Consider the following 25,214-nt stretch of genomic DNA (forward strand, 5'->3'; position numbering starts at 1 on the left):
AGGGTAACCTCTCCCACACCCCTGTCTGCTTACAATGCCAACTGGCCTCCTTTGATGCTACCCAGTGTGAAACCCAGCTGGGATGGGTCATAGACACAGTGCTGGTCCAGACTGGAACTCTGCTCTCTCCTTTCAATGGTTTACATGCTGCCCCAGTTTCCTATTTCACCAGGAAGTGTTTATGTCCTCAGCTGGCACAAGGCTCATAGCAGAGGTACAGAGCATTCAGTGTGGGTGTGCGTGGGCAGGTATGCGAGAGAAGGGGGTGGATGGAGTTATTTGCACGTGTGCATGGGAGTCCATGGCTCTTCATTCTAGGTGAATATCTAGATTTATTCATGGGAATCTTGATTTGGGGTTAAGACACAAAAATGGACATTAAACACAAGGTCAACTTAAAATACTGTTTCTATGAAATGCATTACTTTTCTTATGGCCACTGTTGATGGGAAATGGAAGGATGCTATTTATCATGAAATTGGTATAAGTCCAAATTGGATATTTCCAATGTAACATATTCTGCTTTTGGATATTAAGTGTGAGTTTGTGCAAAGATGAGCCTGCTGGTATGTGTGTGCCCATGTGTGCATGGGTTGAACATGGACTTCCTTAGGGAATGACCCATTTAATATTGTTACCCACTTTGGCAAGTCCTGGGATTTTCAAGTGTCCTTGCCGCCAGTGAAAAGTGCAAGGGACATGTCTCACATGGATGTCACAGGTTCAGGTTCACCACTGAAAACCAGTTTTTCTTTTTCCTTTCTTTTCTTTTTTCTTTCTTTTTTTTTGCAGGGGGGAATGTTTAATATTCAGAACTGTAATACATTTTCAATATTCTTTCTCCTAAGTAATTTTGCATTGTAGGTATCAAAACTTTACTCCTCCTGGAAGTCACAAGGCTGAGTTTAGAGATTACCTCTAGGATAGATTTATAAACGTAACTTTCCCTCCTATCCTCTTAAAAAGAGGCAAACGGTATTATTGCAAATAACCTTTAAGATAATTAACTGACAATGCTGCAACTAGCATAAAATCTTCCTTCAGGCGACACCTAATTTAAGTGTTACTGGCACAAAGTGGAGACAGATTGTGCATTACCACTGCAATATTTACATAGCAGAAACCCACAGAGCAGGAAACGCGAGGCTCAATGATGCACTAAATTAGGAACAACCGTACTCCAGTGTTAATTTGCTTTCCATTCCATCCAAATCTCAGGTCCAGAAATTGGTACAAACACATATACAACCTCCCACTCTCAAATGACTAAACCGGAGGAGATTTCTGTACTTTCTTCTCCCCAAATTAAAATAACTTGAAATTTATTTCTTTCCTCCACAAGAACCATTTAGTCAAACTGTGTTTATTTCATTACAACTTGTTCTCACTTTGATCTAAGATTATTTTCATATGAATGTTGCATAGAAGTCTGTAGAGAAAAACTAAACAGACTTCTATTTTCTCTAAGGCTGCCAATATATTTTATGAAAAGAATAAAATGAGAGACTTGAGAGCCAGTTAGTGAAATATTTAGGAACATGGGCAGGGCAAATCTACCTCAAGCAATTTTCTCACTGGTGAATGTTGTTCCCTCCCTTTCCCCCCTCCCCAGATACAATGAGTTTTCTTAAACCATTCACACAACATATTTGTTTCATTCTTCCCGACAATATTTTCAACACTACTTTCAGCCAAGGCATTAACAAAACATTTACCTTTCCTAATTGTTGATGTTCTTTAAAGGCAGCAATCAGTTCTTCAGCCCACTTAATTTTTTCAGGGGAAGGAGAAAACTGCTCCTGGACCACGGCAATTTGGTTAGGGTGAATCACCTGCTTACCTACAAGAAGATTAATAACGTCGGAACCACAAAACAACGAACAGATGTTCAAACAAAATGTTTCTATCGCGTGAGGTTCCTGAAGGCCTCATAGACTGTATGTTAAATAACTAATTTAAAACTTTTTATTGAGAAAACAAAACAAAACAAAACCTGCAATCAGGCTTTTCCAGAATACCACAGAAGCAAAACTACAACAATGGAAGTAATTGTGTTTCCGATCCTATAGAAATGCCACTTTAGGGCAGATAATCTCTTATTTTTAGTTACAGGTGGGCTGACTAGGCAGCTTGTTGAATAACTGCTTTGGCTGGGACTTTAAAGGATAATGTCTGCAAATTGGAGGGATTATTTTTAGTTGAAGTAGAAAAAATTAAATGAGAATTCTCTCAAATTTTATAAGGTGTCTTTTGCTTTCTTTGTAGAATTATACCTCTTTCCATGGTTTCTCTTAGAAATGGTCTGCTGGTTTTCATAAAGCTTACAGATGCAGTCATTACAACTATATTATTATCAAACACAGTCTTACAATAGTATATTTAATTTTTTTTCTTTTAGACAAACATAGTTTATATGTCATTTCTAACCCCCAATAGAAAATTGGATTTGAATGAAAATATTTTATTCAGTATGGTAAAATAGAAGGTAGAGTTGAACACTGCAGCCTCTGGATTACACCATTTAAAAATTTAAAAATAGATACTTAAAGTTTCTCTGTCCAAAAATATACCCCGATTTTCCCTTTTGGCTTATAGAATCAAGACTGGGTATTTCCCTCTTTATAGCTCCCTACATATCCCAGAAGAAATCTTATCTCTGTAGAAATACCTTCCAAAAAGATTTACGATTCTTTTTATAGTTGAAAGATTTTAAATGAAACCATCATACAAAGGTAAGAGCCATAGGATTTTGTGGAACAATGCAGTCGTTAAAAAAACAATTTAACAATCAGGGAAGTGTGGAATCCAATCAGATCATTAATAAAATGCAACATCATTTAATGTTATAATCATGATGAGATTATATTGTGCTACGTGATAAAGTTATGAACATAATTGGCTCTTTAAAAATAATGTACACTTAATGAACATTTACTCTGCTAAATATATTTGTTGGTACATCAATTTGCTTTGCTTCTGAAATAGTTATTTTAACATTTAGCCAGTACGAATTATATCCTTGATGTTTTATATCCTTGCTGTCAGTTCCTATTACTTGTCATTATTCTGTTAGAATGAAAAAAGGAATGATGCTTGTAAAAACATATTTTTAGTGTTTCAAGTACAAGAGTTTAAGTGGATAAATAGAATAATATCTTTTCTTTCCATTGGCATAATTAAAACATCCTCACATTGCTATTCCGTTATTTTCTGTCAGCATACTAATAAAATGTTAAACACTTTTATAAATAAAGATTCTTTAAATTACCTGAGGAATAATTTCTGGGAACGAATAACATGAGGGATGACAAGAGGACTTTTTTCAGTAGTAGGTATTGAGATTATATTTAAGTAATCTAATAGTTGTTAGGATATTGTTAATAAAGGATGTCAGTTCTGGTAGTCATTTCCTACTAATTGTTAGCCCTGAATTTCATAATTTATGTACATAATTTACACCAATGTGTAAAAAGCCAGATTTCATGGGAACTTCTTGGTACATGCACTATAATTTGAGGAGCAAAACACAAACTACTTAAAGTACTGTGAAATCACTGCTAGCTCTCCATCCTCCGGTGCCTATATTTTGGCAATGAGGCTAATTTAAGATCCATGTTAGGTTTTAGAAATGTGTGGGCACTCATATATGAAGTTCTCTTTCATCACATCTTAGATATTCCAACAACTGTATAGCAGACTTTAATGCCATGTGGGAACCAGGCAAATATTTTATACAGAAGAGTTGTTATTGACAAGTTACTGAGAGGGTGCAAAATTGGAAGACATTAAAATTTATGACCATGAAATCCTTTTTACAGTACCGCTTGATATATCGTGCTTTAAATCAATACCTGTCAAGTCTTTTAGGTAACTGTATGATGGTGTCATTTTTGTCTTCTACAATAGACTGCAAAAAAGAAGAAAACCTATAGTGCTTCATATTTATAATCTTTCTTCTCAGCATGTAGCACTGGAGTAACTGTAATGACGAAGTCAGCTGTTAAAGCTTTATTCCAAGATTTAGTTTTGGTTTCTTTTTTATAAAAAAATTCCTAAAGTTAATGGCCATTTATACAGCCAATGCATTGATTTAAAATCAGTCGACATGGACTGTGACTCTGGGAAATGACTGCAGAAAAGAAACTACAGCTGACTTTTAAAAACCACAACTCATTAAAAATATATATCATTTTTAAAAGTACAGGAAATCCTTATAGCACAGACTTAGTCTTCCTTACCAGTGTTATGGATAACACAATACTTTCATTGGATTTTAAACCTTTCAACCACCTGCTTCAGATGAGACATGTCCTCCTTCCTCCATCCCTCCCTCTCTCCTCCCCGCTTTTCCTTTCCTTTTTTTCTTTCCTTCTTTTCCTTCTCCTTGTGCAAAGCCCAAGGTATGTCAATCAAATGCCAAACAACTAGGACAAACAGATCCTGAGTGGTCTAAAATACTCATTAAAAAACATTTATTTTTAAAAACGACTACAAATAATCTCCTATCTTATTATCAGATTGATTACCTCTTATTGGTATGCAGAAATATAATTGGGACAACAAAGACTTTCTCTCTAAAAATTGCAAACTGCCTACGAAGTGTGGCTCCCTAGTTATGGCCTGGTTCCCTTGAATATATAATGGGCACTGTGCCCTCTGTGCCTTCCCATTATCCTCGCTTCCCCCCTTTTTTTAGCGATTTAATACTCCCCTGTCGTGGAGAAACAATAGTGCCAGGTCCATAAGCTCCTCGTGCTGAGTTGGGCACAGTCTAGAAATTTAAACCTGATTTGAAATAGCCTGTCTTCTGCGATTGAATTAGGGGCCAAGTTAATTCAGTCCTGTATCTTGGAGACACTCTCCAGCTCCCGGAGAAGTTCTGGGGCAGACATTTACCCCAGAGGAGGCAGAGGAAACTCAGATTCTGCTGAGTGATCGTGGAGGGGTCAGTGTCAATGCAGTGCTTTCTCTTTTTTATTGAATTAGTTCCCATTTTGGAGCAACATCTGGCTGCCTGGCAGCCAGTGCCATACATTGCAGGCCAACAACATCAGGGTCTATTAGATAAATTTCATGGAGTTTTTCTCCAACTTTTTCATTTGGGTCACATCCTAACCAGTCGTTGGAAAGAGGCAGGAACAAGCACAATCACATGGATGTGGCAGAGGACTCCTTTCTTCCTCAGTCACTATGAAACGCAGGGAGAATTCGTTTATTAATAGTTCAGATAATTGAAGAATATTTCCCTATATGGGATCACACTTATTGAAACATTTGGGGGGATCATTTATTTTAGCTCTTTGTGTAAAAAACACAAGAACAAACTCAGAGCTTTATTTAATTCAAATATAACACTAAAATAGCTTCTTAGGTCATTCAATTTTATTTTGGACTAAATCATCACCCATTAAGGTATTTTTTACATTTAAGCCTGCTTTATGAAACATTTCTTTCAGTAACCGCCACCTAGATACAATTCAAAAACAGTTATAACGGAAATATTGGGATGCTCGTCTCTTTTCCTTATTATTTGGGTGCCTTTCTGATATTAATATTCTTAGAACTTTCAACAGAACAGGTAAGAGTGAAGGAGCGCACTGTGTTTTTCCCATGGTCGTCAGTTTGTGTGTGTGCAACTTCATGTGGATGTTTGTGGGTAGACTCCTATTGTGGTTTTTCGAAAAATAGATCTCTGTTGTAAAAACACAATTTTCAGTTGCTCCCCTGGCTCATGGGGACCTGAGTGACCAGGCACACCAATCAACAGATAGCCACCTGTGCCCCAGACCGGACTGCAAGGGGCCGGCTGAGCTTAGTGCCAGCCTATGCCCGTAGGTGTCGCCAGGTATACGGACACTTACTGGGAGATGGGAGAGAGAGGAGGGGCTTGGAGTGGCAGAAGAGCAAACAACTAGTTATGAGTAAAAAACAAAACAAAACAAAAACCAAAGATCATATCACCAACATTTTTTCAGAAATGAATTAAATTTTGGATATTCTAGGAGATTTTTCTTCTATCCATCAACCAAAATTCTTATGGCGGTTCACTCAAAAACACTCTTTTAACAGCCTCATCCCTCCCTACAGGTCAGCCAAGACCACAACAAAATGATTAAGAGGATAGAGGGAAAAAAAAGCAACTAATATCAAGAGGAAATAAAATGAGTGATTTGTTGACTTGCAGGGCCAAAGAAAACCATGACAATGTGTGTGGCAAGTTCTTCCCCTGTGTGACTTGTTCATATTTCAAATAGCGGAATAAGATATCTGATGAGATTAGAAGTGTTTTCGGGTCAAGTTTCTATTTTTCTGGAATGCTTGCTAATTTAGACACTGCTTTCTAAGACAGCAGTCATACCAGTGAAGCCCATCGCAGCTCCTTCTCGTGACTGTCTAAGAAGCCCAGCTCCATCTTGAAAGTCAATGTACACCAGATCTATGGCTTGGAGACCAAAGGCTTTCGCTATGACAACAATCTTTTGCCGGGCGTAGAGAATATCCAGGGTTTCTTTACTACTTGTCGCACCTGAAAATGGGATGTTAACAGAAAAAGGAGGCTTTAACTTTGGAAACCGCACCCAGATGTTTATTATAAAACCTCAGTTTGTACAGATATCTATACCTCCCTGGGAATTGCTCTTCTGCAAAATAATTATTCAAATATAAATGAAGACAGGGATACGTGAAGGCCAAGTTAAATCTCATATGTGTCTGTTTAACTGACAAGGCATCTTTCAATAGAATTACTTCTACCTGCATTAAGAGAAGGCCCCTTCTCCATTCTGGGAGGCTGGGTCAGGGTCCCAAGGGACTCCTGATACATTTTTTTCCTTCTTATCATTGCTTGAAAAGTGCCAGTCCAAAGACAGCACCAAAAAAGGTGGCCCAGCAGCTATGCAGGGCAATGGTTCGTGTTTCACAGCAAGCACAGAACTGTGTGTGCTGTGGCTGCCATGCCCTGTCCAAACTGAAGTTCTGAGCCAAATGCTTCAGCTTCAGGGTCTGTCTGGATGCAGAACTTGGGGAGACGGCAGGGCACTTGTTTTGAGAGGGCTGGAAAGCGTCGATATGTCCTCTGTAGCCCGCTGAACCACTGGATACACAAGTCTCCTGGAAAGACTCGTATTCAAATAAATTCAGTGTTTTCACCCTGAGGGGAGGGAAGTGTCCCTGTTTATATTTGGAGTATGCCACTCCCTGCTCAGGGAAAGTGCCTGTCTTCAGGTCACTGGGGCTGGTTTCTGTGGCCTCGGCCTCTTTTCTAAATGCTTCACGGTCTCCAGTCACACACGCAGACCCCTCAAGTGCAGCGCACGAGGGATGGTGAGAATCAGTGAAAATCAGCACATTTAATACTAAGAGTTCGGAAACATACTGTAAGAAAAATTTAAGATCCATTTAAAATAATATTTATATACCGCATATTCTGCAGAAAACAATTCATTAAGGCAAATGTGAAATCGCCTTAAATTTGCATTAGAAATCTAGACAGCCCACGGATGGATGTGAAAACAAAATACTGAAGCAACGGTGAGGCTGTTCACATAATATATTTATTAGGAGCAAAGGAGATGCCATATATTCTTGAGCATGCCTGGGGCTGCAGCAGGCTTTCTATTGCTCGTGTCTTCTGTAAATGAACAGAAGTAATCATGTAGTGTTCTAGAAGAGGGCAGCTATGAGGACCTCTAAATTATCAGGAAGTAGAGTCCATTCCATTGTCATGAAAAACCATTGTCACGGTTGGCAAATATACATTGTTATGTAAATGTCCATTCTTGAGGGGCAAAGAAAAAATATATACACACGTATACACACACACAGAAAAAGAGAGAGAGAGAGGTCTTTGACACCTATGCTGGCTCGAAAGTCTTCTCCTCCAAAAACGACTGCATCTAGAAAGAGACCTACTTGAGGCCCGATCTTTAGGGTTTCTTCACACACTGCCTGTAAAAGAGCAGAACAGAACCAAGTCTCACGGAAACGCGTGCGTCAGAGGGAAGAGGCACGGTGCCTTTCAGTAACAGGACGACCTGACTCTTAACACAGTTTGGCTGAAGGCAGTCCTAAAAACGCAGCCCAAATTTACCCCTTTCAAAAGGTATTTAATATTACCCAAGATAAGTATATTGTATATAATTGCTTTGTTTAATGGATTATATTAATATAGTTAAAATGTCCAAATTGTAGTTCATTTCATTTTTGGAGAAACTTTGAGTTAACTCATTTTGCTTGCGCTATAAGTTATTTATATCTTTCCAGAATTTGTTTTTGCTTTAAGAGACTCTCATAAAACCACAGGGGAGAAGGAAGGAATTTTAAAATCAAACTAATTGAATTATTTGCATTAGGATCAAGCACATGGTCTCAGGATTAAAGACAGTACAAAAACCTGCAACTCCAGAGGGGAAAATAAAAATGCAACAAGTCATCCAAGATGTGTTCATAAAGCAACTTCGACATTTATATACGAAAGTTAAGGCAAATACCATTCGTCATAGACATAACCATGAATCTTGAAAGGTGGAGATATAACCTGCTAATATATGTGGGTGGGAAAGAAACGAGGAACCGGTGGAGACACTGTTGATTAATTTCAGACATTCTAAGTGCTTCTAAGTACATTATGGAATAAAATAGCGAAGCAGTGCTTAAAAATTAAATCACTGGATGAATCTGGTTGCATCTAAGGGTTATGCTTTTGATTATATTCTCAGGATTCTGGGGCTGGCTGGAAGAATTTATGGTTAGTTGTGTAAACAAGCAGCTCACAGGACAAGTCTTGACGCAGCTCCCCAAACATTTGCACTCGACCCCCTTCCACACATCCCAAGGCCTCAAAGTTGCCGCTCACATATTCTCTCTCCAGTATAGTTCAACTATGTTTTTTTCTGTTGTTTTTAGTTATTTCTTTGCTCCTGCCTTCTGTAGGGGCTGGGGTGGGGGGAGGGAGTCTAGGAACTCTGAAAGTGGGTGCTAGATTGATGTTTGCAGGTCAGGTAGAATGAGAGGCATATTTTGGAAAATAATATAAATGCCCCCTGATAAACGAGAAAAAACGAGCTAGCTCTGAATTTGTTAAGGCAGGTAGTTTAGTGCAACCACACAGCGGTTGAAAACACTTGGCTCAGCTAATATTCCTGCATGTATATTAGAAGATATTCGATGTTCTAATGTGGCAAATTGAAAAAATGTACTGCAAATTATTTGTGTGCATGAACTTACAAATAATAATCTTCTCTGCTAGCCATTACTGATAATGTTGCTACAGAGAGGGCAGAAAATTTCCCAATGAAAAGACAATTGATAGAAAAGAACATTTCAAAGTTAATTCATAAGGGTGACAAAATAAATTTTCATGTACATTTAGTGTATAAATGCAATAATTCAAGGCATATAATTACAGTGATTAATTAAAATTGTTACTAGGAATATATAAATGCTTCATTTAAATATTTTGGACTGGGAAGCTTTTTCTTCTACTTAACTGATTTCATTGTTTTCTAAGATGCTGGTAACTTGGTTTTCGGACTATTACAGATAACAAATGGTGTTCAATGTTTCCTTTGCTTATAAATCTTTCTAGAAACACATTTTAAGAAGATGTTAAAATTGAAAGCAAAAGTTCTCTTTAGGTGATAAATAAAATGCTAACTTATTAACCATATTATGGCTTTCTTACCTTAAAATTGAGCAAACCCATTGCAGTTTCCACAAAAGGGATTAAATTCATTGGTTGTTCAAGTTTTCGGCCTTTTAAGTGGAATGAAAATTTGTCTGCAAACTAAAATCAGAAGTGTCATAGGTGATTAGTGGGGAAAAAATGTACAATCACGGAAATGTAGACACAGAAGTAGTATTTAAGTCTTTGACTTGAGGAAGTAATATCCAAGCCCCTTTCGTCCACACAAAAGAATTTTTTTAAAAAAGAAGAAGACCAAAGAAAAAGGTAATGAAGTTCCCACCAAACTAAATAGTAAAATCCCAAGGATTACAATTTTTTTCTCCCAAAGGAGCACCTTGAGGCCTAGGAGTTAGAACTGGAAGGAGAGAGTATAAACGCTTTCCCTGAAAACGTATTTACTGAAGGCCTCTTGCCCTCGCTTCGTTAAATGCAAATGGTAGGCCCTTAAAACAATGAAGTCTTCCTCTACCTGCCATTCTGCTTTTGTTTCGTGCCCAGCACTGACATCAGTGTAAATGTTCAGCAGCCTTCTACGTGGAGTCCATATTATTCATTATAGCACCATTACCCTTTGTTCAGAAGGTTTTTCTTCATAATTTTTTAGCTTACCTAGGAAGACCTTAAAAAGGAAGTTTAATTCTTTGAAGACCAAAGCTCGCCAATTTTTTCCATGAGACCAGTTCACAGCTAGCTCTGTGCTGCCAGTGGGGTAGCCCAAATTCCAAAATCTATCATCTGGAAACATACAAAAGCTCTTGCCCAGATTCCTCCCCCCCTTCAAAAGAGGGAAAAACACACTCTAAATTGTAAATCTATAATGCCTATCTAGATCTAATAAGATGTGGGGAGATAGAAAAGAAATACAGGTATGATAAAGATATTTTTGTAAATAAAGATGAAAACATATATATCCATTTTAAATTTAAGAAATATTCAGCCATTAATAGATATCAAAGGAAAAGGGAATTTTAATCATCTCTCCATTCAGTCTCAGTTGGGTAAATCATATCTAAGAGATTTGCATAAATATAAACCATCAAAGACTTTTCATCTTCAAAGGGGGTTTCAAGACCCTATAAGCTTTGTACTGTAATCATCACAGGTCACCACCCTGCAGGAATAAGGCTGCTATGGCAACATAAAAAAACTAATGCTTAAGGCTTAGCATAATATTCTGACTAATAGAAAGGAAACTCATTTGAAAAGCTGGCAGCCTATTTACCAGAAGCGGGATTAGAGGTGTTATTTCCCCTTCTAGCTGCCCCCTCCTTGCCGGTGCACCACCCCCCTAAAAAATCTAATCACTGGGATCTTTAAAAAGCTTTTGAGCAATTTGCAGTAACTTTACAATTAGGCTAAAATAAATCACAGCTTTCAGTAATGCAGAATTATTCCCAGTTGCTCCCACTGCCCCCCCTTCAAAGGACATCATCATCACCTCCTTAGTAACTTTTCAAGGGAAGGAATAACTCAACCAAAATAGGAAGAAGGAGCAGAGGGCGACAATTTAAGGGGATAAAATGTATAGTATTTGATGTAGATGAAAATAAAACATAATTCATTTCTCATTTATGCTAGAAAGTGGTAGCACAGTATTAGTGGTTTTGGTGTTAAAAATGTAGTAGGGATTTTTTTTTCATTAAAAAAAGAAAACTTGTGAAGTGACTTGCCCCATTCTTTGTGATGACAGTTATAACTACAAAAATCATGGACTTTAAAACCAAGTCAATGCTTTACAATATATTCCCTGTTCCTAGTGAGAACACCACTAATGCCTTTTGTTTTTAAGCCAATAGGGGCATTTAAAAATTAAATATTCTGGCCCATCCTCCTCCTCCTCCTCCTCCTCCCGCTCTTTCTTAAAAAATTGCATTAAGTACTAACACAAAAGGTAACTAGTGGAGAAGTTTCAATTAATTTTTTCAAAAGGAGACGATTAAATGTTTCCGGCCTGGTAAAGTGTTCATTTCAGTGAGGTGGAGGGGACTGGGGTAGGGGGAGGAGAAGAAGGGGGAGAAATCACAAAGAGATTGGGGAGGAGATGAAGTAGCGGGGCTCAGCAATTCTTTCAATTCCAGTGCACACCCAATAGTGTGTTGGAAGAATGCACACTGTTCGGGATTTGTGGGAGAATTGTCCCATGACAAAGGAGGCAGGGTTACGCTTGTTATAGTCCAATAAGCCGTGCCAGTCAAACAAGAACCCACACTAGCGACAAAAGGCGAGCAAGAGATTCTCACACAAAAGAAAACAAGTAAGCCCATCTTTCAGTTGTGCATCAGGCTCTGGGTTTTATGCTTCACATAAATACAAACGGAGAGGAAAAAATAAACAGCCAAAAGGACTTCTGTTAACTAGAAGTCCTATTTAAATTTCTGTATGTGTCTCACTTCCAAGGATTTAAAACAGTGAACAGAAGCCATAGCTGAAGGCTGGCTGGGTCTCCCCCTCCCCCGTCTGAAATTAAGGGTAATAACGGTGATAAATAGGCATTAACTATGAAACCAAAAGGGAACAGTGACTTCAGAGTCCATTTCAATCAACTTAAGACATATCTGAATGGGCTCAGGGCCCTCCAGGATATTAACATACTCTAACTAGTATCTCCCAGCTTCTGAGGGTAACCCTGGAGAGAAGAACTCCAGCTTAGTCAACAAATACCGGTCCTTGAATACGTGTCTTCGGGAAGGATCCAACACAGAGCTGTCCAAAAGAAACTGTATAGCAGCAGCTACATATGTAATTTTAAATTTTCTTGTAGCTACATTAAGAGGGTAAACTGAAACAGGTGAATTTAATTTTAATAGTGTCTTGCATTCAACCCAACAGATCCCAAATGTTAGTTCAATGTGTAATCAATATAAAAATTACGGAGATAGTTTACATTCTCTTTCTGTCCTCTCGGTGAGTCCCGAGTCTTCAAAATCGAGTGTGTATTTTGCACTTCCAGCACATCTCAATTTGTGCTGGCCATGTTTCAATGCTCAGAAGCCACATGTCATAGTGGCCGTGGCGCTGGGCAGCACAGACCTGACACACTGGGTGCATTCAGCAGGTGAGCAGTTTCATAGGTGCTATGACAACTCAGGGTATTGCTGTGGTGGCAGCCACAGCCTCAGAAGTAATACTAGATGTGGCTTCCACGAAACCACCACTGACCACGCGCCCCGACCACAAATGCTTCCAGTTTTCACACCTCACAGGCCCCAGAATGACACATTCTCTGCCCCAGAATGACACAGTGAAATGTTATTTTATTCAGTGGAGATCTGCAGAAGAATAGCGACCCTCAAATAAAATCTAGCCCCTCCACCCTTTGTCAATTAAAACAATCATAGTGTAATTAGGCCCATTTCAAAAGTTTTCTTAAGTAATTTGACATGCCAACCACTTTACATTTCAGGTTTTTATTGGCTGAAAAGTCTGTCATGAAACACAAACACACCTGTCAGCAATTTAAAAAGGATGCACTAGAGAACTGCTCAGGAAATAATATCAGTGCTAATTAAAACCACTAGTTAAAAGCTTCCTGTTCATTCCTCCAGTTGCCCTAAAGAGTGACCTTTTCCTCCCCTTCTTTGGGTTCATTTTTTCATATGCAGCAAATGTGCCCTCCCTGCCTGGGATGATTTCAGATTAATCTCAGTAAGGGCCACTTACATCACTGCTCTTCCAGGTGGAGGCCTTGGCTTAGGGCCGGGCAAGGTGGAGGAAGGGATGAGATTCTCGGGCAACCTAGTTTCCAGGGATTACTCTAGGAGGACTACTGAGGAGGTTGTTCTGGCCAAACCACACATCCAATTAGGAAGCGAAGCATCATTTCAAAAGTGCATTTGGGCAAAGGCGAGTTTTCCTTGTGTGGAAGAAACAGATTCTTGCGCTTACTGCTTTTTCTCAAATCACTTCCTCTTTGCTCTGTGCGTGCATTTTCCAAGCCTGTGGCACCCAGATCCCTTCTTCTTGCTGCTCCTCCTTAGCTGCTCTTGAGTCTTTTTGAGACGGAGTCTCACTCTGTGGCCCAGGCTGGAGTGCAGTGGCGCAATCTCGGCTCACTGCAAGCCCCGCCTCCCGGGTTCCCGCCATTCTCATGTCTCAGCCTCCCGAGTAGCTGGGACTACAGGTGCCCGCCACCACGCCCAGCTAATTTTTTGTGTTTTTAGTAGAGACGGGGTTTCACCGTGTTAGCCAGGATGGTCTCGATCTCCTGACCTCGTGATCCGCCCGCCTCGGCCTCCCAAAGTGCTGGGATTATAGGCGTGAGCCACCGCGCCCGGCCTCTCCTGAGTCTTAAAGCAAAGCATTAGCTACTCACCCACTGGATTTCTTCAGGACTTTCCACCTTTGGTAGCATCAGGCTGGAAGGAAGGACCCGGGATTGCAAAAGGGTCTCTAGGTCTTCTTCTGCCAGACCGCTGGAAACGGAGTTGACTCTCACACATTTTTCAGTAGGGCCCAGATCAAAGTCTTCAAGAGTTTTTACAATTCTCAGTCGAGCTTCATTCTATAAGTGTCAATAAAAAGTTTATTGTTATTTTTATCATTGAGGGGAGCACCATCAAATCGTTTATGAAACTGTTACATGGATTCAGAGTCTGAACACCACTACTCTATCTACACATTTCCTGTCCACCAAACAAGTAATATTTGAAAGAAGTCGTCCAGTCTGAACGGTGAGCAGTTGATTTCTAGGCTTCATTCACCATAGCTGTAACATAGCCGAGACACACTGCAATGCCACAGTGGGAGTGTCGTCTTTCTCATTAGCATTGCTTCCCAATTGGAAGGGGAAAATAGTTAATGGGTAATTTTTCACTGATTGAGCATTAACTAAGTGCTAAGCATGGTTCTATGTTCTTTACCTGCACTTTCTCATTTAATAAACATAAGAAATTGGCTAACATCTAGATTGTGGCCATCTCGTCTGTCAGCTTCTTCACATTAGGGAAAAAATAAGGATTTTTCTTTTTCCACATGCATCATGCTTTTTTTTACTCACTGTTTTATTGCAACTGAGTTGAATCTTGACATTCAATTAAGAAGATGCTCACAGGAATCTGACAATGCATACTATAAAAAAAGCTCCCACTTCTTCAGGTGGAAGGCAAGGAATCCCTTCATGAAGGGCTTGACAAATACATTTTTTTCTTTGACTTGACAGGCTCTGCTCCACAGTTCAGAAAAGTTGAAAGGCTGAAAGTCTGCTTCAGTATTTGAACTGTCCCCAGAAAAACTATATGAAACCAAGTATGTTATTTATTGGTTTCAGCTTGGGGGTGATGAAGGTGGGCTGGGGGAGAGAAAGAAGTGCATGGAAAGGGTGAGGGCTGGAGTCAAGAGAAAGAAAGCACTTGGGGTCATTACTTCCTGCCAATTTCAGTTTCAAAAGCAAACTCCTCCAACTTGCCAACAGCCCTCAACAAATTCTCATTGTCAGAATGAACACTTATCAAAAGTAGTTTCATTTGGGAAGGGTTTTTATGATACTAATAAAACTTTAAAGCTTCTCACTGCTGATGAATGTAGTTTAAAAAAAAGTCTCAACAATACATAGCCATTTGAAAAGCAATACTGATCTAGAAAACTAGCAAACCAAAGTAGAGACAAAAAAGAATCATTTAAGCCAATATTGAGTCTTAAGTCCAAGCAACAAGACAACCCAGGACAGTAGATTTAAACCAGACAGATGTGGGTGTATGAGCGGGGAGGAGCAAGGAAGGCTTCCAAATGTGGTCTGAGTTAAACAATGTGAGGAAATGGTAGCTTAGAGTTGTCAGGTCAGATGGAAAGAGTACCTAAGACAGTTTAGGACCACTCTGTGAAGTCCTGATTTACCGAGCTTCAGCTGCCAATAATTAGGCCAAGCTTAGACAAAAGCAACAGAGAGCTCAGACTAGCCAAAGTCAGAGATGATGCATCCAACAATGGCTTGGTTCCACATCATACCTTTGTTTTATTCCATAGACATAAAACTCGCCCACTTGCTCTACCATGCGCTCTTTTTTTTTTTTTTTTTTGAGATAGAGTCTCACTCTGTCACCCAGGCTGGAGTGCAGTGGCGTGATCTCGGCTCACTGCAATCTCTGCCTCCGGAGTTCAAGTGATTCTCCTGCCTCAGCCTCCCGAGTAGCTGAGCCTACAGGCACCCACCACCACACTCAGCTAAGTTTTGTATCTTTAGTAGAGAAGAGGTTTCACTGTGTTGGCCAGGCTGATCTCGAATTCCTGATCTCAGGTGATCCACCCGCCTCAGCCTCCCAAAGTGCTGGGATTACAGGTGTGAGCCATGGCACCCGGCCCTAAATACGAAAATCTTGAAGGTGAAGGGCAGAAGTTAGTTCAGTATCTTGGCTCTAAAGCCGTCTAGAGCTGCTGGGAGAAATACTTGAGTTCTGGCCCGGCACGGTGGCTCACACCTGTAATCCCAGCACTTTGGGAGGCTGAGGGGACGGATCGCCTGAGGTCAAGAGTTCGAGACTGGCTTGGCCAACATGGTGAAACCCCATCTCTACTAAAAATACAAAAATTAGCCGGGCGTGGTGGCATGTACCTGTAGTTCCAGCTACTCGGGAGGCTGAGGCAGGAGAATCGCTTGAACCCAGGAGGTAGAGGTTGCAGTGAGCCGACACTGCACTTCTGCACTCCAGCACAGGACACAGAGCAAGACTTCATCTCAAAAATGAAAACAAGCAAAATAAAAAACTCTTCCAGCTTTTTCAAAGGCACATTTAGATCCATGGCTGTGGACAATCTAAAGCATGTTCTGCTCTGTGTAGCCTATGCAGCTACAAAAAAAACGAGATTGCTGGAGTTTGGCAACATAACTTTCAGGTTCCCTTTTTTTTTTTTTTTTTTTTTTTTTTTTTTTTTTTTTTTTTTTTTTGAGACGGAGTCTCGCTCTGTCGCCCAGGCTGGAGTGCAGTGGCCGGATCTCAGCTCACTGCAAGCTCCGCCTCCCGGGTTTACGCCATTCTCCTGCCTCAGCCTCCCAAGTAGCTGGGACTACAGGCACCCGCCAACTCGCCCGGCTAGTTTTTTGTATTTTTTAGTAGAGACGGGGTTTCGCCGTGTTAGCCAGGATGGTCTCGATCTCCTGACCTCGCGATCCACCCGTCTCGGCCTCCCAAAGTGCTGGGATTACAGGCTTGAGCCACCGCGCCCGGCTCAGGTTCCCTTTTAATAGCTAAGTCAATCTTGCAAAGAGTCTACTGGGACAGTATGAATGGAAAACTGAAGGGAACTCACTCGATTTTTTAGGCCATATTACATTTTAAAGCTTAAATTATTTGAGTCATCTTCTCCATCATCTAATTTGCATGTGTGTTCAAGGATGCGGGATCCCTGGCAACATCAACTTCCTAAATTGTTTTTTTTTTTTTTTTGAGACAGAGTCTCGCTCTGTCGCCCAGGCTGGAGTGCAGTGGCCGGATCTCAGCTCACGGCAAGCTCCGCCTCCCGGGTTTACGCCATTCTCCTGCCTCAGCCTCCCTAGTAGCTGGGACTACAGGCGCCCGCCACCTCGCCCGGCTAGTTTTTTGTATTTTTTAGTAGAGACGGGGTTTCACCGGGTTAGCCAGGATGGTCTTGATCTCCCGACCTCGTGATCCGCCCGTCTCGGCCTCCCAAAGTGCTGGGATTACAGGCTTGAGCCACCGCGCCCGGCCCCCCTAAATTGTTAATGTTGGTTGGTGTCAAACAAAATCTGATCTCGAAGCTGTTTGGCTTCACTTGGATTTGAAGGGACTGTTTGTTCAAAGCTCATGTTCTAAACCTGTTTGCGATTTTTATCTAAAGTCAGATTGCCATGGTTTCAGCACATTCCAGTTTACTTAGCAAAATTTGGCCCTTGTGAAATTGGCTGCAAATGAGGTACCTAATTCCAATTTTAGCCATAATCTGATTAGTACTTTTCATATTATAATAATGAGCAGTGAATACTCAGCATTTAAAAACTTTTGGCTCAGAATGAAAACCAAGCTCTTTCCACTTCATCATTCTGTACATTTCCAAAAACAGAGGATGGCTTTTGAGGTATATTGCCATACAACACCCTTATTAACAGGCTGTTGCTTGTTACAATTTACATAAACCAAGTGTGCATCCCTCTGGTATATATCTCAAAACACTCAACAACTTCAGTGAATTTACCCCAACCAACGAGCATGTTGAATTTTTTTTTTTCTTTTTGGTATTTTCAGGGTGAAATATGTGACTGTGCTAGCAAACACGCCCATGCCATCTGTTGGGTTGGGAGGAAGGCAGTTTCTAAGAACAATTAAGTTTAGTTCTGGGTGTTCAGTTCGAGAGAGTCACAGTCCACCCAGTTGTGAAAAGAAACAAATTCTGTTCATTTTATTCTCTCACTTGTTCCCTCTCTCTCTGCAACACACTGTACTTCTTGCTAACAGCGCTCTCAGCTCTCTCTCATCTCCACCACCTCGTCCTTCACGCTTCACACTTTCCTTCGTTTTTTCTCTCTTTCTTTGGCTCCTGGCTGGCTCTGACCATCCCTCCAATATCCATCTTAGGTGGATTAGCAAGAGGCCGTCTGGCTGACCCCGGCTCTCAGAAGGGCTCTCAGGGTGATCTCCTACGATTATTGGGAGGTAAGTGCTTCCTGGAGAAAGGAGAAAAAGGAAATTAAGGTAAAAGAGGCCACCCCAAAAAGAGCTTTTATGGGGGCTTTTATATTCTGGGAGCAATACAGGTTGCTTAAAATGAGGTTTCAGGGGGACTGCATTCTAAATATGTTAATGCTACAGGGCAGCCTCGGTGAGCCACTCTCACTGTGGAATGAACTTGTCCCCCAAGATCTGACAAGCTGGAAATGACTGAATAATGGAATTAAGGTCTTTATCAACAGTTACATTAGACCTTTGAAGTACCATAGTGTGTTCTGGATCATGTTTGATTCCAGAGGTGGACTCTGCCCAGGTCATAGAGGAAGTTGGCACAGATTACAATCTTTGCAGACCCCCATTCTAAAAAGTGGTGTTCCCAAAGTTGCTGCATTCAATCGGTATTTCGTGCCATGCTGCTCAGTGCAGTGGACCAGTGGCTAATAAACTTGTCCTTATCCATAAGCCACCGTATTATGTGACTCTGTCTGGGCCAGGAACCAAGGCGTGCTATGATTTCAGAGACTGGATTCCTATCACCTGGGGAAGAGACACGCTCTGGTGACGTAAGAAAGCGGAGAAATCAACCATCACCAAAACCTGCAGACTCTGAAATTAAAGGAGAAAATATGCGTGCAGTTGGTTCAATTGGCACCCATTAAAGCTAATAACTAATCATCCTCGCAAGTTTCTAGCTCAGAATGATCAAATCTGCAAAGAAAACAACATCCGTCCACTTTTACACTCCAGTGGAAGAGGTGGTCCCTCGCGGCAGGGCGGCACAGTCTCGCCATCTGGAGAATAAATCGAGTGTGAAGTACAGTATAGTTTGGGACCAAGCTCCGTGGCGGCAGCTCAGCAGTCAGTTCATTAGTTCCAAACTTCCAGGGATTAGAGCGGCATCAATTCTACTGTCGGATAGGATGAGACAGACAGGATACGAGATTCAAGGGGGACTGTGACAACCAAGAGGAGCCCCTTGGGCTTATTTATAAAACTACAAAGTATAAACATACCCCAATAAGTGCCTTAAATAATAGCATTATCACAGTTTCATAACATCTGAATTATCACCTTTCCCTTCGCCTCCCGGCCCCCGACTCAAACCTTGAATGTTAATGTATAGTTGTTTTCAGAGGAAATGGCAGAGACAGCCCTGGGTGCAACAGGAACAACGAGAAGGCTACGTGCAACCCAAGATTGGGTAATTAAGAAATAGGAAAGACTTTCTAGACTCCAGGGAGATCCACAACATTTGTGATTAAAGAAAAGTACAATGAATATTTTCATCCTGCAAAAGGCAATTGCCATGCCACGTATTCAAAAACGTCAGTAAATTCTATCCCTTCTGAATTTGTCCATCTCATCCAATTTTCATTTTATCTAATGTGTAAAATGATGTCATATCACGGGCATGAAGTGGTCCAAATTTTAAGCAGAAAGTCCCAGGAGCATCTCTATGAAAATCTTACTGAAAATGTCAAGATCAAGTTTGGTTTAAAATAAAAACTGGAATGAATTTATTCTAGCTAAGGATCGCCTTTTTCATATAACTTTTCATCAATTTGTATTTAAAAACAGCATTGCTTATGACACAGAAGATCATCGCTAGTCAATTATATTGAATTTTTCTCATAAATCTATACAAATTTACTGTAATAATGATCACAGAGACTGTTGTAGTGAGTACATTGAAAAAAAGGCAAATGAATTCTCACTGATTATTACAACCTGGTCGCGTGTTTCATCAAGCAAGGTGAGTGTTGAGTTTTCTATCCCATTATTTTTTCCACATGAAAAAGAAAACTTGGTTTGCCTGTTTTTGAAAAAAAGAAAACCTACAACTATATCGAGTATAATGTATGTTAACTGGCTTAAAACTGTATGTGCTGATTCATCTTACAAGGCGTTACATGCCAGGCACCCTGTTTACTCTGAAAATGTAGATTTTGGCAGAGCAAAGTTTTTGATATGTTAATCATGAAACATACATTAAAACACAGGTTTATAGTGAAATGCTAAATTGGCTTTCATTCAAAAGACTAAGAAGGCTGAGGATGTGTATAGATGGGTAGCTTATAATATATAATTGGTAATTCTGCCCTTCAGAGATGTAATTGAAAAAGAGAGAACCTTACCAAAAAACTCCAACACTAAAATACAAGAAATCTGTGAAAAGAATTTGTTTTGAAGGTCTCCAACCAATTAAAAATATTTTTAAAGATGTTAGAACAATGGCTTTGAGTCATACAAACCTATACATTTGTCAGAATTCATAGAACATATACTTTAAATTTGTGCATTTCATTGTATATAAATTTCACCTCAAAAGCACAAAGAGAACTGTAAACAAATATTGAACTCCAGTCACTCATATGCCTGCAGGAGTACTTAAGGGGAAGTGTACTGCTGTCTGCAATTTACTTTGAAATGGATATATTAATACGAAGCAAATTGATGGATGGAGAGAGGGATGAATGGATGGTCAGATACAGATTAAGTCACGCAGAGTAAACATTAATGGGAGAATACAGGAGGTGCGTATATGGGTTTCTACTGTACAATCTTCCAACTTTTCTGATGCTTGAAATTTCTGTAATAAAATGTAGGGGGAGGCCGGGCGCGGTGGCTCAAGCCTGTAATCCCAGCACTTTGGGAGGCCGAGACGGGCGGATCACAAGGTCAGGAGATCGAGATCATCCTGGCTAACACGGTGAAACCCCGTCTCTACTAAAAAATACAAAAAACTAGCCGGGCGAGGTGGCGGGAACCTGTAGTCCCAGCTACTCCGGAGGCTGAGGCAGGAGAATGGCGTGAACTCGGGAGGTGGAGCTTGCAGTGAGCTGAGATCTGGCCACTGCACTCCAGCCCGGGCGACAGAGCGAGACTCCGTCTCAAAAAAAAAGAAAAAAAAAAAATGTGGGGGGAAAAGTTACCCTAAAACATTGACAAGTTTTGGAGCTGATTGATGCGTATATGGGAGTTCTTTACACTACTCTCTTTACATTTGCATATGTTTGAATATTTCCACAATAAAAAGTTAAAAACTATTCTAGTTAATGACTGAAACATCACTGTAGTTGTTATTTGTGAGAAATAATTTTGGTGACAATTATTTTTAGGTTTGTGATTTTGATAACAGCTTTAATGAGATAAAGTTCACATGACATACAATTTACCTATGTGTACAATTCAGTGGCTGTTAGTGTATTCATAGAGTTGTACAGCCATTACCACAGTCAATTTTAGAACATAAGCCAGGCGTGGTGGCACACACCTGTAGTCTCAGCTGTTTGGGAGGCTGCAGTGGGAGGACCACTTGAGCCCAGGAGTTTGAGGCTGCAGTAAACTATGATTGCACCACTGCATTCTAGGCTAGGTGACAAAGCAACACTGCCTGAAAAACAACAACAAAAAAGGTATGTATCACCCCGAAAAGAAACCTCATACTTCTTAGCAAGTTACTCCCATTTCCCCAACCCTCCCAGACCTAGGCAACCACTATTCTACTTTCTGCCTCTATAGATTTGCTTATTCTGGAATGTATAAATGGAACTACGGAATAAGTAGTCTTCTCTGACTGCCTTCTTTCACTTAGTATGTTTCAAGATTCATTCATGTTGTAGCACCTATCCATACTTATTCTTTTTTATTGCCAAAGTATATTCTCTTGTACAGATAGGTCACATTTTGTCCATTGTTAGTTAATGGACACCTGGCTTGTTTCCACTTTGTGGCTATTATGAGAAATGCTGCCATGGACATTCATGTACAGGTTTTTATATGGACATAGGTTTTCATTTCTCTTGGGCGTATACTTAAGAGAAAGTAGAATTCCTGGGTCCTATGGTAACTGTATGTTTGACCTTTTGAGAAACTGTCTGCTATTTTCCAAAGTGGCTAAGCCAATTTCCTCTCCCACCAGCTGTGTGTGAGGGTTCCTTTCCACATGCTCGCCGACACTTACTACCATGTGTCTTTTTTATTCTAGTCATCCTCATGGGTATCACCAAGTGGTCTCTCATTGTAGTTTTGATTTGTGTTTCTCTGATGACTAATGATGTTGAGAATCCTTTCATGTGCTTATTGGCCATTTTTATATCTACTTTGGTGAACTATTTAAATCCTTAGCCCATTAAAAAATTGGGGCTATAGGCCGGGCGCGGTGTCTCACGCCTGTAATTCCACCACTTTGGGAGGCTGAGGCGGGCGGATCACGAGGTCAGGAGACCGAGACCACCCTGGCTAACACGGTGAAACCCTGTCTCTACTAAAAATACAAAAAATTAGCCGGGCGTGGTGGCGGCGCCTGTAGTCCCAGCTACTCAGGAGGTTGAGGCAGGAGAATGGCGTGAACCTGGGAGGCGGAGCTTGCAGTGAGCCGAGATTGCGCCACTGCCCTCCAGCCTGGGCGACAGAGCGAGACTCCGTCTCAAAAAAAAAAAAAAAAAATTGGGGCTATATATATAAAATAAAGTTTTCCTTTTAAATTATCTTTAAATGGACAATGTGGCACCGATTACTTATGCAACATTGTCAACCATCACCACTATTTCCCAAACTTTTTTTTTTTTTTTGAGGTGGAGTTTCATTCTTGTTGCCCAGGCTGGAGTGCAATGGCGTGATCTTGGCTCACTGTAACCTTCGCCTCCCGTATTCAAGTGATTCTCCTGCCTCAACCTCCTGAGTAGCTGGGATTACAGGTGTCCGCCACCACACCCAGCTAATTTTTGTATTTTTAGTAGAGACAGGGTTTTGCCATGTTGGCAAGGCTGGTCTCAAACTCCTGACCTCAGGTGATCCACTCAGCCTCCCAAAGTGCTGGGATTACAGGCATGAGCCACCACACCCGGCCTATTTCCAAAACTTTTAATCACCTGAAACAGAAACTCCATAACCATTAAGCATCAACACTCTATTTTCCCCTGCCCCAGCTCCTGGTAACCCCTAAGTTACTTTCTGTACCCATGAATTTGTCGCTTCTAGATATTTCCTATGAGTGAAATAATACTTGTTCTTTGGTTCTGGTTACTTCACTAAGCATAATAATGTTTTAAGGTTCATTCATGTCCTAGCATGTATCCAAACTTCACTCATTTTTATGGCTGAATAATATTCCATTTTATGTCTATTCCACATTTTGTTCATTCATTTGTTGGCAGACATTTGGGTTGCTTCATAATTGGTTATTGTGAATAATGCTGCTATGAACACTGGCATATGGGTTTCTCTTTCAGTCCCTCTTTTCAATTCTTTTGGGCATATACCTAGGAGTAGAATTGCTGGATCACATAGTAATTGTATGTTTAGCTTTTTAAGGAACTGCCAAACTGTTTTCCACAGTGGCTGTACCATTTTGCCTTCCCATCAGCAGTGCACCAGGATTCATATTTCTCCACATCCTCACCAACACTTGCTATTTTCTGTTTTACTGATACAGTGTTTGTTTTTGGTCACAGCCATCCTAGTGGATGTGATGTGGTCGCTCAGTGGGTTTTGTTTTGCATTTCTCCAAATGGCTAATGATGCTGAGCATCTCTGTGTGTGCTTATTGGTCATCTGTTTTTATCTTCTTTGGATAATGTCTATTCAAGTCCCTTGTCCACTTTTAAACAGGCCTGTTTGTCTTTTTGTTGTTGAGTTATAACAACACCATATAACAGTTCTTTAGATATTCTGGATATCAAATTCTTATCAGATAGATGACTTGAAAATGTTTTCTTCCATTCTGTAGCTATCTTTTCATTTTCTTGATGGTGTCCTATGAAGCACAGAAGTTACAATTTTACTAAAGTCCAATTATCTATTTTTCTTCTGTTGATTGCACTTTTGCTATCATCTTGAGACCACTGACTGCCTAATCAAAGGTCACAAGATATATGCCTATGTCTTTCTCTAGGAGTTCAATAGTTTTAGCTATAACATTTAGCTCTTTGATACATTTTGAGTATATATATTTGCATATGGTGTGGGTTAGGGGGGATTGTGATATTTTTGTTTTGTATTTTCACTCTATTTTTCAACAAAAATACAATGCAATTCCCAGGGGAGAGAAAACTCCAGTGGAAAGAAGGGGCTTACTTCCATCTGCCTCCTTGCCTGCCTTGCCCTGGCCCTGACTGGCAACTGGCTGGTGCTGGCTCTCTGCTGCCATAGCCTTATCCATCAGCTTCCCCTCTCTTCCTCCTCTTTACCTTGCCCTTTTTCCATCTCCTCCTGGTGCATTTTCCTTAACTATATGTGCCAGTCCTTTGGTATTTCTGTGAAGACCTTGACAGGCATCGTTACGGGCCTCTGAGGCACCTCCGTCTCAAACTCACAGGGCAGTGTGAAGCTGGTGCTGAGAAGATGCCCCTGGTGGGCAGGCACTGCTGATGTTTTATGATTCAGGAGTATGGCTTTGAGGTACACTTTGCACAGATTTTTTTAAAGAGACAGGGTCTTGCTGTATCAGCCAGGCTGGAGAGCAGTGGCAGGATCACGGCTCACTGCTGCCTTGAACTCCCAGGCCCCAGCAATCTGCCCGCCTCGGCCTCCTGAGTAGCTACGACTACAGGCATGCACCACCATACCCAGATAATTATTTGTATTTTTTGTAGAGCAGTGTCTCCCTATGTTGCCCAGGCTGGTCTTGAACTCCCAGGCTCAAGCAATCCTCCCACCACGGCCTCCCGAGTAACTGGGACTACAGACATGCACTACCACACTTGGCTGCACACAACTTTTAAAAAAGACAAAGTATTTATGTACCACAAGCTTACATTGTCTTTCTCAAGTTTTTTTTTTTTTTCTCTCTCTCTTTTTTCTTTTTTTGAGGTGGAGTCTCGCTGTGTCTCTCAGGCTGGAGTGCAATGGCAGGATCTCAGCTCACTGCAACCTCCACCTCCCGAGTTCAAGCGATTCTCCTGCCTCAG

At 40.7% G+C, this 25,214-nt stretch overlaps 1 protein-coding gene across 3 annotated transcripts in view; it reads right to left on the reverse strand.

The window, feature by feature from the left end:
- The window catches only part of CLYBL (citrate lyase beta like), a 317,902-nt gene that overhangs the window by 40,115 nt on the left and 252,573 nt on the right, over positions 1–25,214 (reverse strand). For 2 of the 3 annotated variants that reach the window (XM_030922041.1, XM_030922040.1), the window contains exons 3-7: positions 13,998–14,186; positions 9,683–9,784; positions 7,821–7,947; positions 6,359–6,526; positions 1,716–1,840 (exon numbers count right to left, since the gene is read on the reverse strand). In XM_030922041.1, the coding sequence (XP_030777901.1) occupies positions 1,716–1,840; positions 6,359–6,526; positions 7,821–7,947; positions 9,683–9,784; positions 13,998–14,186 (711 nt within the window). The remainder of the gene's footprint in view (positions 1–1,715; positions 1,841–6,358; positions 6,527–7,820; positions 7,948–9,682; positions 9,785–13,997; positions 14,187–25,214) is intronic. The other variant, XM_030922042.1, reaches the window with a different exon arrangement.

This window comes from Rhinopithecus roxellana, chromosome 18 (genome assembly GCF_007565055.1).
Source record: "Rhinopithecus roxellana isolate Shanxi Qingling chromosome 18, ASM756505v1, whole genome shotgun sequence".
Lineage (NCBI taxonomy): Eukaryota > Metazoa > Chordata > Mammalia > Primates > Cercopithecidae > Rhinopithecus > Rhinopithecus roxellana.